Source organism: Clinocottus analis, unplaced genomic scaffold (assembly GCF_023055335.1).
Source record: "Clinocottus analis isolate CAN_PGR_092001 unplaced genomic scaffold, fCliAna1.0.p SCAF_6, whole genome shotgun sequence".
Classification (NCBI taxonomy): domain Eukaryota; kingdom Metazoa; phylum Chordata; class Actinopteri; order Perciformes; family Cottidae; genus Clinocottus; species Clinocottus analis.
Genome location: NW_027176218.1, coordinates 16,453,062 through 16,473,579, shown reverse-complemented (window position 1 = coordinate 16,473,579; position 20,518 = coordinate 16,453,062). Strand labels below are relative to the sequence as shown.

At 45.3% G+C, this 20,518-nt stretch overlaps 1 protein-coding gene across 3 annotated transcripts in view; it reads left to right on the top strand.

The window, feature by feature from the left end:
* The window catches only part of tspan9a (tetraspanin 9a), a 145,548-nt gene that overhangs the window by 69,937 nt on the left and 55,093 nt on the right, over positions 1-20,518 (top strand). Inside the window, exons 1-2 of one of the 3 annotated variants that reach the window (XM_068602804.1) lie at positions 13,884-14,413; positions 14,538-15,017. In XM_068602804.1, the coding sequence (XP_068458905.1) occupies positions 14,649-15,017 (369 nt within the window). In that variant the 5' untranslated portion in view covers positions 13,884-14,413; positions 14,538-14,648. Of the gene's footprint in view, positions 1-13,883; positions 15,018-20,518 lie in introns of those variants that run through there. The other 2 variants (XM_068602805.1, XM_068602803.1) reach the window with 2 other exon arrangements.

The following is a 20,518-nucleotide window of genomic DNA, read 5'->3' as shown; positions in this document are numbered from 1 at the left end:
ATACTTTGCCAGAGCAATCACAATATTTGCCAGTGTGAGCCGTCACAAATGAGTGTCACATTGAGTGTCTTCCACATTTGTTTTACCAAGCAAAAAAAACCCTGTGCCCTGCAGCCATGTTTGTCAATCTGGAAGCACAGTGTAGAGAACACAATCTGAGAGCCGGAGGAAAGACATGTGTATTAGTTATTTTGGAGGAATAATTACCCATGCTGCATCTTATTACATACTGGACTCCCACAGTGCACTTGGCTATGAAAAAAGGGAAAACCCAAGAGCACTTCATAAAGACGTTTCCTTATCAGAGATGCTGTCATCTTGGCATAATTTCATTATCGCGGATGCTTGAAGCATAGCGTGGCCCATTCCTGTCTAATCACATGGCTCTGTTTTTCTGCTGCTTCGTCTCCGTGTTATCTCTTTTGATCGGTGTGTCAAACCCACCACAGATAGAGAACATTGAAAAGCCCTAATCTCGGTTTCAAATTCCTTGTTATCGCACCTTAAAGCTAATTCGATTTGCTTTGTGCTTGAAAAAGTGCAACAGTATGGAGAAATGTGGCGGTGATATTTAAGGTTTTCTATGGGCGAAGGATGGCAAGAGGCCTGTTAGTGGCATGTAGAGCTGCGGGCAGTTGTGAACCAGATGGGGAAGACCTCTGACTTCCTGGCGGTCACGGATGTTGACACCCTGCCAACTCAGTCGATCATTTCAATGGCGATGATCAAACCCTCAATGTCACTCTGTCCCGGAGACAAGGAATCATTAAATATCTTACAGTGCAGCGAACATGGTCAGGTGACCCAAACAGTGATCCCGGATCAGTTTTGCTATTCCTAGAAGCTTCTTGAAAGCCAGCCCGGAGGCTCGTTTAAAGCATGTATCACGTATCCATTAAAGCTCCCAGACTGAATTTTTGATTTGTGAAGACAATCACAGCTCACAGAGGCTGCCTTTTTGATGGTTTCTTGGGGGAAAAAAACTGAAACCATTACGACAACAACAACAACAACAAAAAGCTGAAAACAATGTGATTGAAGGCAAAAATAGCATCTATTAACAAGGCAACTAATGATGGACAAATCATAATTAAAATGCACGGCAGTAACACTCTTCCCAGTTCTACGGTGACGCCGTTCCCTGTATTTTTCAATTCCTTGGTTTAGTGGTTAGGGATCCATAAAGTATGACGCATTATGTTTACCAGCATGAGCTATTACGGCAGATTAAATTTCATTTAGCCCTACATTGTAGCAGAAGGTTGAAAGAGCCGTGTTGTGAATATTTGCTCAAACATTATCCTCAAATATATGTTTCCCTTCCTTCAGTCACCTTGAGTAACAAAATGCTCGAGTGTAATGAATTGCGGTATGAAATGTGAGCTGATATTATGAATATTAATGTGGATGCAGCACGGAGCCAGTGAGAGTGGATTGTTGGCCCTGGAAGACACATATGCGCTGACCCCTTGTGCCAAAAAAAAGTAGTTTAGATAAAGGTCACCGAGACCTTTAACTCAAGGCTTATCGGTTGTGCTGCTTCTTCATAAACTGGCATGAGTCAGAAGGCTGGAGCTGCTTCTTCTGTGTGTGGACAGCCCGCGCTATTATCAGGAGTACCGAATTATTATGCCGGCTTTATCAGCAAAATCTGGACGATACAAAAATGTCTTCCACGCGCTGCGCTCTGAATGCCTTAACAATGTGTTCATGTGATGGCCTCTTCAACGGTTTACTTGTTATTATGTGAGGCGCCGTCTCCTTTGTGTTATGTTAAAAGACCCAAAAATAAATGAAGGACGGCCCCCTCCCCCTTTTAATACTACTTTTTCTGCATTCTGTGCAGTTGCTCTCCGGCTCCACCTGTGCCGTGGCACGAATACCACGGCGGAGACAGACTGGAGCCGAGCTCACTCTGAACAGGAAATAAAACTCCCGAGCGGCTCAACCAGTGACTGTCGAGCCACTTTACGCCGGCGCACAGACAGACAGACAGATAAAAAGCCACATGCAAAAACGAGGCCACACACAGACTCGCTGTGACACATTAAGTGCACATTGACGGGCTGATACGAAGGTCACGCTCTCTCAATTGTGTGTTGTGTCAAGAGAAATGGTAACATGGAGACCTGGCCCCCCGACACACTGACAGTTGTTGAATCAATGAATATCTGATACTTGACACTCGGCCCTGTTTGGCCCTGTGGAAGATTCACTGATCTTTTTTTTCTCTTCTCATTCTGACCAATTTCTGAGTCTGCCATTGAGCTGTAACTGCAGTATTAATGGCTTAACAGGCATGCATGATGATAAGCTTTCTATTAGAATGGAGTGAACACGGCGTCTTGTCCCTCGAAGGACAGCCTCGAGTTTTTTTTTACATTTATATATGAATTAAATCAGCAGAGTAAAGAAGTTACTGAGGCTGTTTTCTCGCTCAGCTGAAGGTCAGCGTGTGTGAATGGGGGACGTCAGGGGACTGAACGTGTGTGTGTGTGTGTGTGCGTGTGCGTGCGTGTGTGTGTGTGTGTGTGTGTGTGTGTGTGTGTGTGTGTGCATGTGCATGTGTGTGCACTGTAGAGAGGAGAAATACTGCATTAAATGTAACTCTGCAGGCAGACTTTTCCTTACCCCCATATCTGGTTTCTTATGTGGAGAGTTAAAGATCTCCTGTGTGTGTGTGTGTGTGTGTGTGTGTGTGTGTACGCGTGCACGTGTGTGTGTGTGTGTGTGTGACAGAGTCTTTACTGTATGTGAGATGTGAGTTCCACTGTCGTCCCTCTGCAGCAGCTGCAGAATATATATTTTTTTACCTGGCCGAGTCTGCAAGAGAACATCCTGGAGCACAAAGAAGCGGTCGTGTTGTGAGATGGGTCATTATGTGCAGAGAAGCCGCTGTACTTTAACACACATTTTCAAGTATATCAAATGTAACTGCTTTTCTCCCGCTTTAGAAATAAGATTACTGCGTAACCAGGTGCCCACCTGCAATGGCATGAACAGTCGCCCTGAGCAAAGTGTTTTTTCTGTGCTAAACCTCATGTTACATGAAGTAGCGTTGCTGTTTGATGTGCGCAGATTAGACTTTCAACACTCGGAAGGAGAAGCCGATATTATATTCCATTGCCACGGGTGATGGGTCAGAGGAAAGCTATTTTCTTGCCTTAAATCATTTCGAGGGAGACCCTGTGCTCCTGAAAGTGATGTAAAATTGATGACTGAGTTGGCAGAGTGGCTCATATTTCCTTCCCATTGGCCTCTCTGCCTGTGAAGTTTTTTGGAGCATGTCATGGCTAATCTTGTTAGAATTCATATTCAATCATTTCCTCAGAGGAAATACATTCATTTACGCTGCGTATTTACGTAGCGCATTTTTATATGTGTAAGCAGACAATGAATAATGTACAACTCATTAAGGATCTGCATAAATTGCTTTTTGCCTTCTTCATTATGTCTCAGGATTTGTGGTGAAACAAAAATGATTTTCATTTTAAATCATCAACAGGCAATTTTGTTCCAGGATCGCGCTGCCAAAAGCATGACATGGGGTGAAAGAATATTGAGTTAATTTATAATCATCTGTCCTCAAAGGGAACGCACAGAATTGGGAGCCATCAGCACGAAATGTGTAAGTAGGTGAAATCAGAAAAGTAGCCAGAGCCAATTCCAGCTGGGACTCTGGAGAGACTTCGTCTGCAGACTTTAATTAAGAACGCTTGGCAGCTACGCAAACACTCGCTTTCTATGTGTGTGTGTGTGTGACAGATGTTTTGGTATGTCGCAGATACTCAAAGTAATAGATTACTATCATTTAGTGATTGAAGGCGGGGTTGTTGCAGGGCTGCAAATCCCATTTTCTGCTTCATGAACCTAAAACCCCGTATGGGATTTCACAGGGAATGTGGTCTACCACGCTGTGTGCGCGCGCGTGTGTGTGTGTGCGTGTGTGTGTCCATCTTGGTAATTATATGGTTGTGTATCTGTGTATCCCCAGTGAGTGGATATGTTAGGTATTTTTGTTTCATCCACTATCTTAATTACAAAAAGGTTTCAGCGTGTGCTCGTTCAGAAGCTGGATATTGGTCTTGGCAAGTAACACTATTTATTTTGAAGATGATCAGACCCCGTGTTGCAGTATTTAGCGGATTTGCGATTGAGACTCCTCTTGAATCGTTCAACAGCATTTATGCAGTTTCTTAAACATCTGCCGTTTTCCATCCCCCCGCCATGGAGGTGAAGAAGCTATGTGCGTGGCTGCTTCTTGTTTACATAAAACATCCGTCAGCTCCAGTTTGTTCTCCACGGCTTGCTGTATCATATTCGTGTGTGCTTCGAAAGTAGCTTCCAGCTGCCTCTTAGACTGCAGCAAGAGGTGTGTGTGTGTGTGAGTGTGTTTGTGTGTATATACTGTGTCTATATATATATAGTTATTATTTTTTGTGTGGACACATGGTTATGTCTTACAAGTCTGATTTCTCTGTGAGCTTTATCTGTTGCTTCATCAGCAGTTGTTGACTCATCTCTAGAGATTGCCCCACTAACACAATGACATGGCAGCTGCTTCTTCAGAGGAGGGCATTAATCCACGGCAGGGCAGTTCCTGTAAAAATGAAGGGATCCAGGGCATTTTGCCACAGTCTGCTGCCTCTATCCCTCACTTCTCCTCTCCTCTCCTCTCCTCTAGTCTGAGGAAGTGACTCTTTGCTGGCCCGTTGCCAGGACTCTCGGGATGGCAATGACAGAGCGGCTGCTCATGAATGACCGGAGCCATATTGAGGGCCGGGCCCCATGTCTGTAGTTCAAGCAAACACACACCGACACACACACTCACTCACTCACTCACCCACACAAACATGGACTTCTCCGGGCACGCCATATTGTGGGGAGGTGCTACCCAGCTGGTGGGATCAGAGCTGAAGTCTTGCGGGCCCTCTTCTGCTCTCTGTAGGTTGCGTGGTTGGATTATTATTTTATTTTTTCTTCTCCAAAATAAAAATCATCTCCCCGCCTACCTCCTATCTGTCTCTCGCTCTCATGTCGCATGTGGGCGGGCAAATATCATTTCATGATGAAGTTATGTTAATTGAAGATTGTATGTGCCGTTGGCAGCTCCAGATCCTACGATCATCACCGCCCCGAACAACAGGATGGAAGACGGAGATGAGTCCCATTTGTGGTGCCCACAATGGGAAAGCTCCTCTGGCATTCTGCTGTGCCTTTAATCCATCCTTGACTTTGAATCCTCAGCCAGGAGCTCGAGCACACGGAGCCCGCATCGCAGAGAGGCGCTCCGTCTCTCCCCTCTCATCTTGCATCGCGCGCTCCCCCGTGTCCATCTCTCTCCGTCTCGGTCTCTGGCACGGCGCAGCGGCCCGCCCCTCCTTTGTTTGCATTTCAGCAACGGCCCACTAAAATATTGATGAACCCCATCTGACCCCTCGCCGCTGTGTCAGCAGCGCCTTTTAATGCTCCTTTGGAGAAGCACGGCGCTCAGGAGCACTCGCGTTGGACAGACTTCACATGATGCCGACATGTGCCGTACGCGGCGCCAGCTGTTTCCCAAACCTCCCGCGGGTTGGGGACCGGCGATGAAACCACGATGGTGACTTTAGACGCTGCAGAGAGTGACTCTGTAATCCCCCGGCATGGATTGACAGAGATCATACACTCATTTGAGCTGGTGACTGATTTGGCACAGCCAACAAAACAGTGATCCCCTCCACAGCCAGAGTCACGCTGCCACTTAAAGGAGGCTTTATAAGTTCAGAAAAAAAAAAAAAAACCCACAGGATGCATGCATGATTCTCTTCTACGGTGCATGTTCATCTCCCTCCCGGCCCTTCTTTTATGTACATCTCATCTCTCCTTCAGTAACCAGGGGACATTTTTGTCTATAAGCTCTCCAGCGCGCCCTGTAACCTGCTCCCCCGAAGCACTGGAGGAGATTTAAGAACGTGTTGGATTGCTTATGAGGCGCCACACAAACACAAGTCCCCCACAGGGCTTTGGGGTTTCACTGCAAAGAAAGATTAGACCAACATATATTCTTGTTCCTCCACAGACAGAAATAGTTTTTATGTTGCGCCAACGGCAGCAGCAGGTTATGGAAACTCGATCTCTGAGTGGCATCGCTTCCGTTGCGGTTGCCATTTTTTCCCATATGACTTGGAGATAACTACATCCTCTTCATCCTGTCTCTCTTTCACCTCTTAAAGCACATAAGAGCCCGCTTCCTCTTTTCTCCCTTGACCCTCGGAGTCAGAAACTTGACCCGTACTGCACAGCACACAAAGTGCGAGTATGTGCATGCAAGGAAAGTAGCAGGAAGTGCCAGTTATAGGAGTTTCTTCACATTTTTCCCTTGTGTTGTCATATTTCTAACAGTGTATGGCCTCGCTAACCATGTGTAATCTCACCATAGCGTCGATACACAAGCTCTCTTGCACCTTGAATGTGTTGTTTCTTTCGCCAGAAGGCAGAATCTGTTGTGGTGGTTTACACCTTTGATGAGATGATTCTGCTTTCCTGTCTCACAGTGGAGTTTTTTTGTATTTCCTGCCTCACAGTGGAGTTTTTTGTATTATCTTACAATGTTGTGTACATGACTAGTCAGTAATAATGTTTTCTGAAAACAATATATGTCAGGATTAAATAAATATATTTGAAATCAAATATAAAATCATTGAACTGAAAATAAAAGGCCTTTTCTCATTGTTAGTGATCATAATAATGGCCAGTAATGGCCTCTTATTAATCGTCCTCTAAGTTCCTTATTTTGACAACAGCGTTTGTTCATTCCATCACAATGTGATTGAATAATGATACTAATAATTCAACAAAATAATAATTGACAAATGCTAGTTTAAATGTCAAAAATATTCCTTTTAGAGCCTGTTTATTTATAGTATATATGTATGTGAGTGTGTGTGTGTGTGTGTGTGTGTGTGTGTGTCTGAGTGTGTGTGTGTGTGTGTCTGAGTGTGTGTGTCTGAGTGTGAATGAATCAGCCTTCGTTTCTAGTGGAATGACTGATGCCACTCGACAGTATTTGAAAAATCTGAAATGTACCATCTCAAATCTAGCGGTGGAGAAATTCTGCGTACTTTTCAAAGACCCCCCTAGTCAAGTTTAATTAACTTGGAGCCAGCAGATCAATAACTGAGCGCTAAATTCAGGAGCTCGCTCCACACGTTCAGTGAACTGGAGGAGATTCATATTGCTGACGTCCCATCTTCATCACAGAGTTATGGCTCTCTTAAATATTACATAAAGCTGAGGACACCGGTGGACTTAGTTATTCCACTCCTTTGATCAACATTATCAAAACACCGTGTCACTCCAGATTTATCTGCCGAGCTATTCTGGGATTCATGTGTCGTACTGCAGACATCACAGGCATTTGCCTCTCTGCAACGGGCCCTATTGAACTGGACTTTACTGCACTGTGATACGACGTTGCATTTCAATGACGAGAGACGCTTTCTGATCTAAATGCTAATGTAGTTTCCTGTAGTCAGAGTATACTCACTTTCCTTGTAAAACCCTGCCTGTCTCTCCTGTCTAACCGTGTCTCCCACCGCGCTGATGGACGGGTCTGCAGGCATTAAGTTTAGATTGAGGCTCGGCTGCAGGACTGGCTGCTGGGGCTTTGGGGCTTTACGTGTATTTAATTTTATATGTGCGTGTGTGTGTGTGTGTGTGTGTGGGCGCCTTGAGTGCACCTGTGTCTGTCTGTAGGTTTGTGGATTCGTCATCACTGCTGCTTTTTCACTCAAATCCCGACAAGGGCCACTGACACGCGTCTCCGGCTCTCAGCTGTTGGTTCGGCCTCTCCCGATGTCACTGTCCACGAGAGGCCGGATAAACAAATATAAAACTGTTCCGATAAGTGCGTGAAATACGTCTGACGGAACAAGGTTGAGCTCGATGGTCAGTCAACACCAGCCCGATACTCCCAGATGTGTGTTTGACTTTAAGAAACTTGATTCCTTCCAGCGTCAGTGCCCTTATCTGAAGTCCTCACATGCTATCACAATTGGATCTTCGAGCGAGCGTGATGTCATAAATTCCTAATTAACACTCTTTCCAGACACCTTTATTGACTTTTTGGTTGCAAATCACCCAAGAATGACTGAAGAACGGCGGCACTGTCTGGCCAGCCTCATCCCAGAGGGTGATATTCAGAGAGAGTCATAAAAGGCCAAGATAGAACCATAAATATCAAAGCAGATTGACGTCTGATATTAATTTGATTAGTCGGACGAGGGAGACGTCGGGATGAATTGTGCGTTCGCACGTCGCTGCGTATCCTTGGACCGAAGGTGATCGCGAACATGTTCGCATCTCCCTGCTGGACGAGTTGATTCTCGCTGTTCGCTGAAGTGCAGGGACCAGAAGACATGCCGAGATGTGAGCCGCGTCTGTTTGCGTCCACGGCAACAGACGCGGCCAAACGTTCGGAGGAGCTAAGGACCACTGGCAGCGGCATTGTGTGTGGGAGGAAACCCTTTGTAGTTGTAATCCTCTCCTTATGCCCGGGGCCTTGATCACACAGTCACACTATCGTGTGCTGCTGCACGTCTTGCACCGTATCTCTGCAGGTCGGCTGTGGTCTCAGATCGACTGGTTGGAGGTTTGCGGCACCTAATTCCTCGTGTAATATGAGCATATAGTAATTATGTTGTAGATTATGTTGCACATGTAATGAGCAGCAGTGCTCCTTTTTGAGCGCTCTGAGTGATTGCGCTGCAGACAGCGTCGGTTATGCTCGTCCGCAGTCAAAACATATGCTGTCTTTTCGAACAAAACACCAATTTTTCTTACAGTGTCTCGGATTGACATTTGAACAGAGCCAGTGTTTTATTTTTGGCATGCTGTCATGTGTGAGGTGACCTTGTGACTGCGGCTGTGATTGTTATGATTTAATTCCAGTGAGTAAATCAGAGGCATTCATCGGCAGGGTAGCAGAGACCGGCGTTTGAAAGAGAAACTGCGTTTTACCCCACGAAAGACGTGAATCTCTTCATTAATTCGTCTTAAAATAGTAGGAATAAACGGTGCGTTTGTCTTAGAGGCATCTCGGAAAGTGATTGAGTGAAAACAACTTGTATATATTTATTGAAAAAGAAAATATGATTGCATTTTTCTTGTACTGAAAACAACTCATGGACCAGGGAGGTAAATATCTTGCAGGCTCCTGCATCATATCGGCTGAATGTGAAAAGAAATTGTGTGTAGTTTCGTTGAAATTACCTCCACCTTCCAGCTTCACACATTTCCACAGGTTCAGACCTCCCTCTTCTCGTATGCATAATTATCTCAGCTTTACTGTAAGCAACCGAGGTCTTTTATCCTGTGACATTTTAGGGAAAATGAGTTTTCATAGATGAGTAGGGCTGCATCTGATTGATAGATGCCTCTACCAAGTATCCTTTAAATAATGGCATAATTAGTCGTGCAGTCTTCAAAATGTCAAAAAATAATGACAAAAGATTATTATAAGTCACCCGAGTCTTGCCAAGTTGTGAAAGAGACAAAAACAAACAGGAAAAAAATATTAATTTCAGTATGAATAGAACCCGAGGAAAGCAAGCATCAAGGAACGAAATCTACAAAAACAAACTTCTGAAGTAATCACCAAAGACGTTCAAGAAGACACACACACACACACACACACGGTCTCAACAGGCCGTCTCATATATTATGTTATGGTATCAAAAGACGATCTCTCAAGCAAGCCTAGCTTTCCCACAAACAAACTGCTCTGTCATTTTGTGCAGATAAAGTGCACCAGGAACGCATTCAATCAAAAGTAGATTCCAGCTCATAACACAAAGAACTTCATAACACGAGTGGGTTTCATATTTTTCATTATTTTCCATCTTCTCTCCTCTCCCGTTGGACTGAACCGTCGTCCTCTGGCTGTAACTGATGGCGTATAGGTTGTGACTGGATTGTGAGATTTACAATAGAGTGTTTTCTTTCAAGGAGTGAGTTGTTGATATGCTGGCTGTTAAACTGCAGTAGATTTCCGTGAACTAGACTTTGATGGACTTGAAGGATTCCAGCTGTGGTCTCTGTGGCAAACTGTTATAATCCGTCGATAGAAGCAGACCTAAACGTTGTGCCGGTGCCAGACATGTTCGTTTTCATGTGTTTTTCATATGGGTGGTTCATTAAAGGAGCACGCTGGCCATTTATACACATGAATATTGGTATACTTGTTAGTATTAGAGTACTGAGCTGCTGAACTGATGAATCTGAAAACAGCTGTATAATGTTTGTTTTTTTCCTTAAGGTACCTTTCTAAAATAATAAACCTGATGATGTAATAGTGACTTTATCAGGACTGAATGATGTAACTACCAATAGTGTCCATCTTTGCATTGCTAAAAGGCCGATTATGCCACTATACAATCACAGCAGTCCACTAGTATTACACTGACAATGGTTCATATAGGAAATAAGCAAAGTTTTTACAAAAACGTCAGAAGTTACTATAAATTAATTATAATAAATATATATATAAATAAATACTAGATTACCTGCATCTCTTGCTACCATTACAACTAAAAAACTATAATAACCGATGAAACATGTATGTTTCAATTATTGTTTGACAGCAGCAAAAAGAAAGAGAATTGGTTTTATTTCAGAGATACAATTTCGTAAAAATTGTAAATTGACTCGGGAGACATTTCCTTACATTCAAGGTAACACGCAGCCGTCGTAATGAAGGCTTTCTTTACACAGCTCTTGTATTATCTAATGAGACGGCACATTTCACTTACCACTTACCACTCTTCACCCCCTACTGTTTTGTCGGCAGGAATATCTTTGTAATGTAAACCACATACAATGCTGTCCTTGGAGAACCCATACTGTAATTTCTACATATATTTATGTTATCGCTCGTCTTAACCAGTTCTTAAATGAGCACATTTGTTGAGATGCGCTCCTGACACCACTCGCGTGTCATTCTCTGTCCACAGTGGCCCCGGAAATGTGTTTGCTTCTTTTTGTGGACCATTGTGTTGGAGGAGCCCGGTTGGTTCCCTGTGAGCTCTAATCTCTTCCCTCCCGTCTGTCTTTGCACCGTGCAGACACATGTCGAAGGAGCTGCCAGCTTTACTCAGCATCATAGAGAAAGTTTGAATGCAATCGCATCCCCTTCACACTCTCCGTCCCAGCCCAGGCTCCCTGCTCTGCTGCGCTCCGCATATTTTCCCTCTTCCCTCCGTTTCTCAACTCTTCCGTGTCCCCCCGCAGACGTCCAGTCCTCCCGAGTCTCCCTCGCTTTAACCCCCTCTCCGTACTGCAGAAGCGCAGAGCCCCGTTGCTCTCAGTCGATGAATGGATCGGTGTGCGGAGGGAGCAGACTCAGATGTGTCCTTCGGGCTCCGAGTCGAATCAGTAACATGCACAGAGCCCCACTGAGCTCTGATATATGTGTAACTCTCAGAGAGAGCAGCACTGACGTAAATAGTATTGAATTTGGAGTTAAGGGCCTGAAACTCAACGATTGGAAAGTGCCTCGAATCAGAAAGTCCTTACAGGTTTTCATATTTATTCAAAAGAGCTGATTTGAGTCCCTCGCAACTTGTAACCACTATATTCTCTTTGTGTGACGTCTACCTCTGGCAGTACCTTCAGTACTGATTCGCCTTGATCATTTAGAGTTGCTGCCTTTTTTTGCAGATAATAGATCTGGCTCCAGAACTGCAAATGTGTGGTTAAAGCAACTCAAGGCTTTGTTGAGGATAAAGCAAATGATCTGTTGAAATGCTGGTCTTCAATGTCTGACATTCTGCACATTCTCTCATCTTTCAGTGAATAAAAGCTTCAGAGCCACAAAAAAAAAGCAGGTTAAAAAAAATCAGGCACATCTTTTGTTGGTTTCTGAAAATGTGGAAAAGTGATTTTCTCCTCTGTGATGGATACATATGAAACTATTTGTGTTTCTTTATGCCCAAAAAAATGTATTAATTGAAGTGATTCTTTTTTTCTGTCACAATTGGTTCACATAAATATGAAAAGTTGGACATTTGTGGCATTCATGTGTAAATTATTTAAAAGCCCTTTTCATATCAGCATGGTAGACACAAGGCTACAGCCAGCAGCTGGTTAGCTTAGCTTAGCACAAAGACTGGGAAGATAATAAAACAGCTAGCTTGGCTCTGTCTAAAGGAAAAACTATTCTACCAATCTGCTTGTTATATCTCATTTGTTTAATCACGACAAAATCCAAAGCTTGAAAACTCAAAGTTGTGGTCTTGTGCTGGAACATTTCTTGACCAGGACCGGGTGCTGCTAGATGGATTTCATCTTATTTGTTATCTTGGGAGAGAATTTACTTCATTCCCCCCAGTACGTTCAGCGTAACTCGGAGGAGCAGCGTTTCACGTTTATTTTCTTACGTTAATTTCAAAATAAACTTCTGTGTTCACATGAAATGTATGTTCAGTATCCCCTAATTACACACCTACGGTCTCGTTTCAAAATAAACTGTGTGAGCGTAGGTTTACTTTTGGTTACGCAACAAAGCTACCGAGTAGGCTAAAGAAATATTTGTGGTTTTGTTATCTTTGTTAGGCAACTAGCGTAAGGACACGAATAGTCTCTGGGATGAAAGTCATGTGTTTGTTTGGCCCATCCATCCTTTTCCCCTACCCACCCCGTAGTCTTATATTGTATTACATACAGACATTAGCAATGAGTCAACTCTTAATTTAGATTGATAATGCATGATCCACATTTAAGTGTCATTCATTACGCAAAGATGTTAATATTTTGTCATTTTAAACCATCGCACTGAATGTGCCCTGTAAAAACGCTGAAAGCTGATCCTCCATATGTTACAACCACAATACATGCGCTTCCCTCAAGGCTGTTTTTTACTCTACAATGGTGAAACACAAGGGGGTTGGATTAGCTTGTCTATGTCGATTGGGTATTACTGGATTTACCTTTAAGACCATTCAGTTGAAACTCTCTCTCCATCTGTCTGGAGGTTGAGCCATCACGGGCGCTCAGCTGACAGAAGACTATTACCAAAGCAGAGCAATGTGCAGGCTAGTGGTAGACCTGATTTAGCTGGACAGACCTGGAGGAAAAGGTGGATTCTCTGAGTCAATAAGGGCATTTATATTGTTATTCCAATTGTCTCCTCACCTGAGGTTAAAACTAAGCTCCGGCGAGGTCACTCAGATAGACACAACTTGAATGCAGCAATAATTATACGGTTTTATTGAAATTTGACCCTCAAGGCTCCTTTGCCAGTTGGCCTTTGTTCTCTAATGATATGCACATGTAGACACTTGGGGAGCGAGGTACATTTAAAGCCAAAGCTCTGTAAGATCTTGTCAGCTTGTCGTGTGAATTTGTTCAGTGTTTCACCCTGGCTCTGCCCCGCGAGAGTGTTCAGCATCTCAATGTGATAAATCCCCATCTGTCAGAGTTAACTGTGGGTTATTTACGGCAACATTAATCAATAAAATGACAGATTACAACGGGGTGTTAAATTGCAACAGACTGACAGTGGAAACACACACACATAACCCCTACTAATCCACAATTACCTTGACTTTCATTTTTTTTTTTTTTTTTTAGCTATTCTGAAGCTCATCTCTGGCCTCTTAATTCCCCTGACATCAAACATGAAATTACTGAACATGTATAGTCAAAGCAAACACAGTGACGGGCTCATTAAAGCGAGGGGAGAGGAGAGGAGGAGCTCCGGTCCGACTGCAGCTGCTGCATTGGCTGTCTGCTCAGCGGGGAGGGGCTGAGGGAGAGAGAGAGAGAGCGAGAGAGAGAGAGAGAGAGAGAGCGAGAGAGAGAGAGAGAGAGAGTTGGGGGAGGAGGGCAGTGCTCTTGTTGGGAGATAGGGAAATGCCCGTTAGTCGCGTCTGCCAATAATAGCACATCAGCTCGAGCGCTGCCATCGGGAGAGCAGAGCGCAGGCAGTGCGGAGGACTGAGCCGCTGAGCACTGAATGGTACACTAGAGAAGACAGGCACACTCAAAGAGAGACACAGAGAGAGGGAGAGAGAGAGAGAGAGAGAGTGAAGGAAGAGAGACCGCATCCGAAGGGAGAGGAGGACAGAGAAGGGAGCAGGAGCAGTGAAGGAAGGACCGGGAGAGAAAAGTTACCAGGTCAGCAAGATAACGTGGAAGTGGAGCAGCTGAGACTCACCTCTCTCTTTCCCACTGGAGCAGCCCGGCAGCAATCAGCAGCACAGGAGGAGAGTGATATTACAAGAAGGGACAGAGGGAGTGCTGTAACTTCTTCCCAGGAAAGACAGTCCTGTCAGAAGGGGCGAGGGTAATGCTCCTCACTGGTCTCTCCTGCACAGCCACTTCATGACTATCGCAGCAAGACAGCAGCAGCAGGAGACACTTGAGCCCGGCACAGGTGCTGAAATATGCAGTTCTACTCACTTCTCCATTGAAGACTTTCTCACCCAACTGTGTGCTCTGAGGTGGATGTGGTTGTGCATCTGAGAGGCTTTTTATCTTTTTTTTTTTTCTTGCTTCAGAGTGTGAAGCGGTGGAGACTTTGGAGGGGGATTTGTTCTGTCCTGTCATCCCTGAGACTATGGTAGACTGTGCGTCAGGGAGCCCTTCATCAGCAGCTGCAGCCCTAGAGCATGGAGAAGTCCAGCAGTGAGGAGTCAGCCATTCACCGCAGCCCCTCAGTAGATAGCCGCGACTCCGATTTTGCCCAAGCCTCCACGTCTGGCCGCCCGTTTGGCGGCCGCGGCTTCACTGCCGGCGCATTCTACGGCTCCACGGGGCCACGCAAAGACGCACAGCAGGGCCAGACTGGAGTGCCAGCTGACGCCAGCGCAGCAGACAAGACCAACAACAAGTACAGCTCACCCAAAGGCAGCAAATACGTGGTCTTTTACCTGGATCTATCCTTTGTGTTCCTTTTAGAATTCAAGAAGTGCAACATGGCAAGGGGCTGCCTCTGCTGCCTGAAGTATATGATGTTCATCTTCAATCTCATCTTCTGGGTAAGTGGCTCATCATTTTGTCAATGATTTTCTCATCACACTCCAATTGAATCTAGTTGATGTTAATGATAGAAATGTGTCGGCTTAAGAGATGATGCAGTAAATCTGGCTTCAGTCACCCAGCGCTAATCATTATTCATGTGAGTGTGTGATAAGTTTTTTTTTTCAAAATGTTAATTGGGAAACATGGTGGTTGTCAGTGCAATCGTGTCTTTTTATTACATCAGGCCGCCAATGCCTGTTCCCCTCTGTGCATGTTGCTATTCCTGGATATGACAGAGTCAGTGGCATTGCAGCAGGTCTTCTTTTGTACGTGCGTGAGTGTGTGTGTGTGTGTGTAGGGGAGTGGGAGGGTCATGGTGGGTTCATAAGGGTCACTCATTCAGAGGGTTATATGATTCATAGTGGACTTGGGGGTTGAAATGCAGCTTTAGGCATGCAAGTGGAAAGGTATATGCCTCCACAGTGCTGTTGCATGGACGAGCAGCACACCGTGCACCAGGGAGATATGAGTGGAGATAGTCAGCTTGGGTTTTGGGTGATTCTGGAGATGATCTGATATTTGTGCTTCATTTTTATTAGTCTCTCTTTTAATGAAATGCCTTTGCTCTGGGGTGAAGCTGACATTAATAATCAAGACAATTATAACGTTGATGCACCAGGACATTTGGCTCCATCAGTGTAATTTAAAATGAACATTTGTTGTAATCCTCAGTAATAATAGAGGGGGGAAAAAAATGAATAATGTGATTGTGATCTCTGTGCCAAATAGATAAATAAATCGATTGAACCCACAGAGACCTGGCCAATGTGTGGCAGGCTCCGTTGTGTACCCATGCATGGGCATTCGTAGTAGAAGTGGGCATCCCTCGAATGTTTACAGAATGGATTAGAGGGCTTATAGGTTACGAGGCCAAGTCTTTTGTGTGGATGCAGCAAAGCGTAAAAACACCCCAACACTGGGGACTCTACCAACCCCAGCCCACCATGTCACTGGGTTGTGAGCCCTGCTAACTGGGGCACAGTGGAGGCAACAGAGTGGGCATTAGCTTGAGCCCAGCTGTGATCAGGCCAGCATTGAAAACACACACACGTACACATGCACCACACAAACTGAGATCCATCCCTTTGTCCCCTCCACATACTAAAACGAACCGCGCTGACAGGGGCCCGGCTCGGTGGCCTGAAGCCGCGGCCGTCTCCGATGCCCCAGGCGACATCTCCATGTCATACACGTGTCATCAAGCAGTCCACAGAGACAAATGCCAGCGCGATTGGCACAGAGACAAATGGCTCAGGGGCTCTTCAGCGGGCCTCAGCTTGATGCAATGTTTGTTTAAGGGAATGAAAGGGTCAGGAAAGATTAGCTGATGTTGGATTCGTTAATGCGGACATTGACTTACGTTGATGGAAGTGCCCACCTCCATTGAACTCATTCAGTACATCTCCAGTACAAGTAAGTGCTCCAGCCTTGATATTTAGATAGGTAAGGAACATATAAGTGATTTCCTAAATCGATTGCCAGCCACATAAATGATCGATCCGTGGTTAATAATCATACTGAATGTTTTCCGTTACCGGAAGCTTCATTAAATAAACAGATGAACTGGGTTATTCTTAGGGCGAGAACATACAAATGGGCTTTCCTGGAAGATGAAAAGCTGCAAGGGACATGCGCTCACAAGTCAGACCTCCAACACACACCTGTCCCACTACTTTTCTGTCAAATTAAAAATGCAACGTGTCGTGTCACAGGTTAATATATTCATTCAACCGATAAATTACAACTGCTCATCAATGTTCTTTCTTTGAACTACCGGTGAAATATGACAGATGAAGGCCCTGTTTGCAGCTACGTTAACAGAGTGAGACCATCAGTTATCTGTATTTCAGTTCTGGTCTGCTTGGCTCGTTTAAGAGCTCAGAAGCAACCTCAGTGCGCTGTTATGGGTCAACCTTTTGCAGAGGTCATGAGGTCATTGTGATCCGCTATCTTCTTAAGGGGCGGCCACAGGGGATTTGTGTGAAGGCATTTGCTTTCGAGATTCTTTCCAGGCTCAATTTGTGCTTAACCCTTTTCAGTGGCAGGACCCCACCACTAATAACCGGCTGCTACACACCGCTAATAGGGAGGTGGAAAAGAGGCTTTTGGATTTCAAGGCTGGTGGCTCCCGATTCATGTGGAGCCTAGCTTGTTGGCCTCCATGAAAATACCTCACAAACACCCTAAAAGTGTGCAGAAGCTCTCGCTTTAGCGATTCTCTCTGAAGTCCTGTGTGTGGGTGTGTGTGTGGGTGTGTGTGTGTGGGTGTGTGGGGGCCTAAGGACCTAAAGTGGCTATGGACTTTACCCCAGCGCAGCACATCCCCTGCTGTGAGATAATTGAATTTTTACTCTGGTAATGTTCACTTAATGAACACCCACCATGCATTTCCCTGTCTGTTCCCGCAGATTGATACTCTTGTTTTCCTCCCACCAGTAGATCATTTTAATGACAGTTTAATCAGTGTCCCATGGGAAGAGAGAGCGGCGATGAGGGGGTGAGGATGCAGCATGTGGCTGGTGGTCCATCAGCATGCGACAGCGCGGGGCTCATCGGCAGCCGGCCGGCTCACTAGCTGTCCGGCTCCTGGTGCAGCAGCTTCGGTTAGCAGAGCCGGGAATAAAGGGTTCGCTCGTCAGCGAGGGGGTCGCGACCGGGTGCCCTGTGCAGTCTGAGATATAAGGAGGGAGGGCGAGAGGCATGTTGTATCTTGACACCCCTGGGACCGCACTGCTCTACCTCTGACACTCCAGGAATCACAAGGTGACTGCAGCTGGTGGGGAGGTTCGCGTCTGAAGCTCTGACATCTCATCTCAGGACTGAAGGGGGAATGACGCGCCACTGTAACCTGACACCAGGTACAGCGTGAGGGGGGGGGGCTCCTTTCTGACTGCTCGAGCACACTTGCCGTACACACGCGAACCCCATCCGCTCCACTCGGCTTACAGTGGTAACTTGAAGCACGAGGTAAACAGCAGCAGGCATTCCAGGCATCTCCATAGATGCGCTCATCCTCAGGCCTACTAGCAGTTGTTCATGACCATCTGGCTCCTCTTTCTTATAAGGGATTAGAGGAGTCTGAGCTGTAGGGGGAGTCTCGGGTAGATTAGAGCAGTATTGGGTGGTGCTGTTAGGATTGAGAGCACGACTCCTTCGGACAGCTCCACGCTGAAGCCAACAATCATCAAAGCAAATGGCTGTAACAATGTGTTGTTTAGTCGGGAGGGTGCACACACACACACACACACACACACACACACACACACGCAGCGACCAGCCTGATACGGTGATTGATGTTGAGACCCATTGTGACAGCCTTGTGAGCATATTCATGTCGGTGTTCTTGCAGAGGGCAAGCTCTTCAGCCCCTCACTTACTCTGCAGTATGTCCTCTGTGCACGCAGCCTCCCCTGTTAATCTCTTCCATTCAAGTTTCAATTTACTGTTCACTGTTGCACGTAGTTGTCTTGTCCTGTGATACTGAGCACTTTTGAAAAAGTACCCCCTAACCCCCTTAAAAAAGAGCCCAAAGACTCTACATATGGATTTATTCAGCCAAGTCACTAGCAACATCACACACAAGCTCATTCTCCTTTGCACTGTAGATAAATGGCCCATCCGAGGTTTGCCATCATCGTGCCATATCAAAGGCTAAAGCCTCATTTGATATCCATATTTAAAAGAAAAGTGTCAGCTCAGCAGTCTTCTCCTCCAAGTACATGAGGGGTGGTAGTATCAAAGCATCTCCTTTGTTAAAGCAGAGAAAACCAAATGTGTTTAGCATTCATGAATTCCTGTGCTTACTTAGGGGATTGCTGCAGGATTTATAAACCATTTGGTTCTCGGCAACAGAAGATTAGTTTCCACATCGATTTAATCACTGTTTGACATTTAAGGTTTCAAATGTACCTGCGCTGTGACGCTACAAAGAGTAGAGCTATCGGCGGACTCGGGGTGGCTTGTCGGAACGTCGGCGTCTGATTGAATGAAATTCCTTAAAACATTTCACAAAAGCTGTCCTCCCAGCCTCCCCCGGGAATTGCGATCCGAGGTGCTGAAGCAATTTGCCTGTTTTTATTTCTCCGTACCGACACATAAAAAAGGGAAGTAATCTTTTATGCCTTAAGAAAGCGTGTATAGTAACAAACTTGTATTCTTTTATTTCTTCTTCTTCTTCTTCTTCTCCTTTTTTCACAAGAGGCACAGCTGAACTCCATCAGTCACTGCCAGGTGAAACAAGGATTGTGGCAGGGGAAAATAGATGAGGGTTGAGTGGGCTCCGCAGGATAATGAAACAAGCTGTATTTTCTGTGCTGTCACATGCATTTCATATCGTCAATCCACCGTGAAAGGCTGGCTGTTGAATTCGATTTGAGTTTGAAATGGCAGAATAAAGCGCCAACCTCAGCCAGTCTGTCCACCTGAATTTTACGCCTCCGGCTATGACAGGATAGGGAGTCGGCGGATATAATCAATGGTCAATACAAGCAGTCACAGATTATATGTCTTCAGAATCGTTCGTATCAAGCATTTATACTATATTCACATTGACTATATATTTTCCGCACTGCCTTCCCTGAGAGCCCTTTCTTTCTGCAGCATTTGCATCGAAAACATCACAATTTGTAACTAAATCTTGACCAGTTGAAGTCGTGTTATTAGCATTCCCTACTGGCTGACCTGCTGGTAAAGATCTCCGTAGCCCTGCCTTTGTCCAGCAGCTCGTCTCGTGAGATCACTCTAATTTACATGTCTCTCCGGCTGCTTCGATTTCCCAGCCGTGTTGTGCGGCGGCTCTGAGCTCATTAGCTCATGTTGCAAATCAACTGGGATGCGGAGCTCCTGTGCTTCCCTCTCTCAGGACTTGAGGTAATAGAGCTATGAGAGTTGGAGGTGTGCAGTAGGTAGGTGGTGCTTTCGCAAAGGAATCAAGTCCCCCACCCTATCACTCCTTGAACGAGGTGGGCTTCAGACTTGATGACTTGGTTTTGTTAGAGGGTGATCATGACACACATGAGAAGCAGAAGACGGCAACGAGTTAATAACTCACAAAAGCGGAGATTAAATAAACCATCAAACGCAGAACAAGCACACAGTGCAGGTTTTTACAGTTATGACTCGCCAAAGAAATCCCGTTGGTGTTTTTTGACATCACATTTGACGTTTGCTTCTCAGTTAGCGTTGAGCAACAGAGGTGCAGTTTTCGCCCAGTTGCGACTGTGTCAGCTATGTGGCCCTGACTTGTACTGACAGGTGAACAACCTGAGAACAGATGTAATAGCAGCATGCTACATAGGATTTACAGCAATCCTGGGTGTTTGCTTCATCTACCCGTCGTCTGAAAGTCACCTTATGGTCAGATGAGAAAATGCACCTTCAAAGCGGCCAAATCTAATTAGAATCAAGAATCGCTATAAATTAGATCTTTTCTTTGCCCGCGCACAAGAAACACTGATAT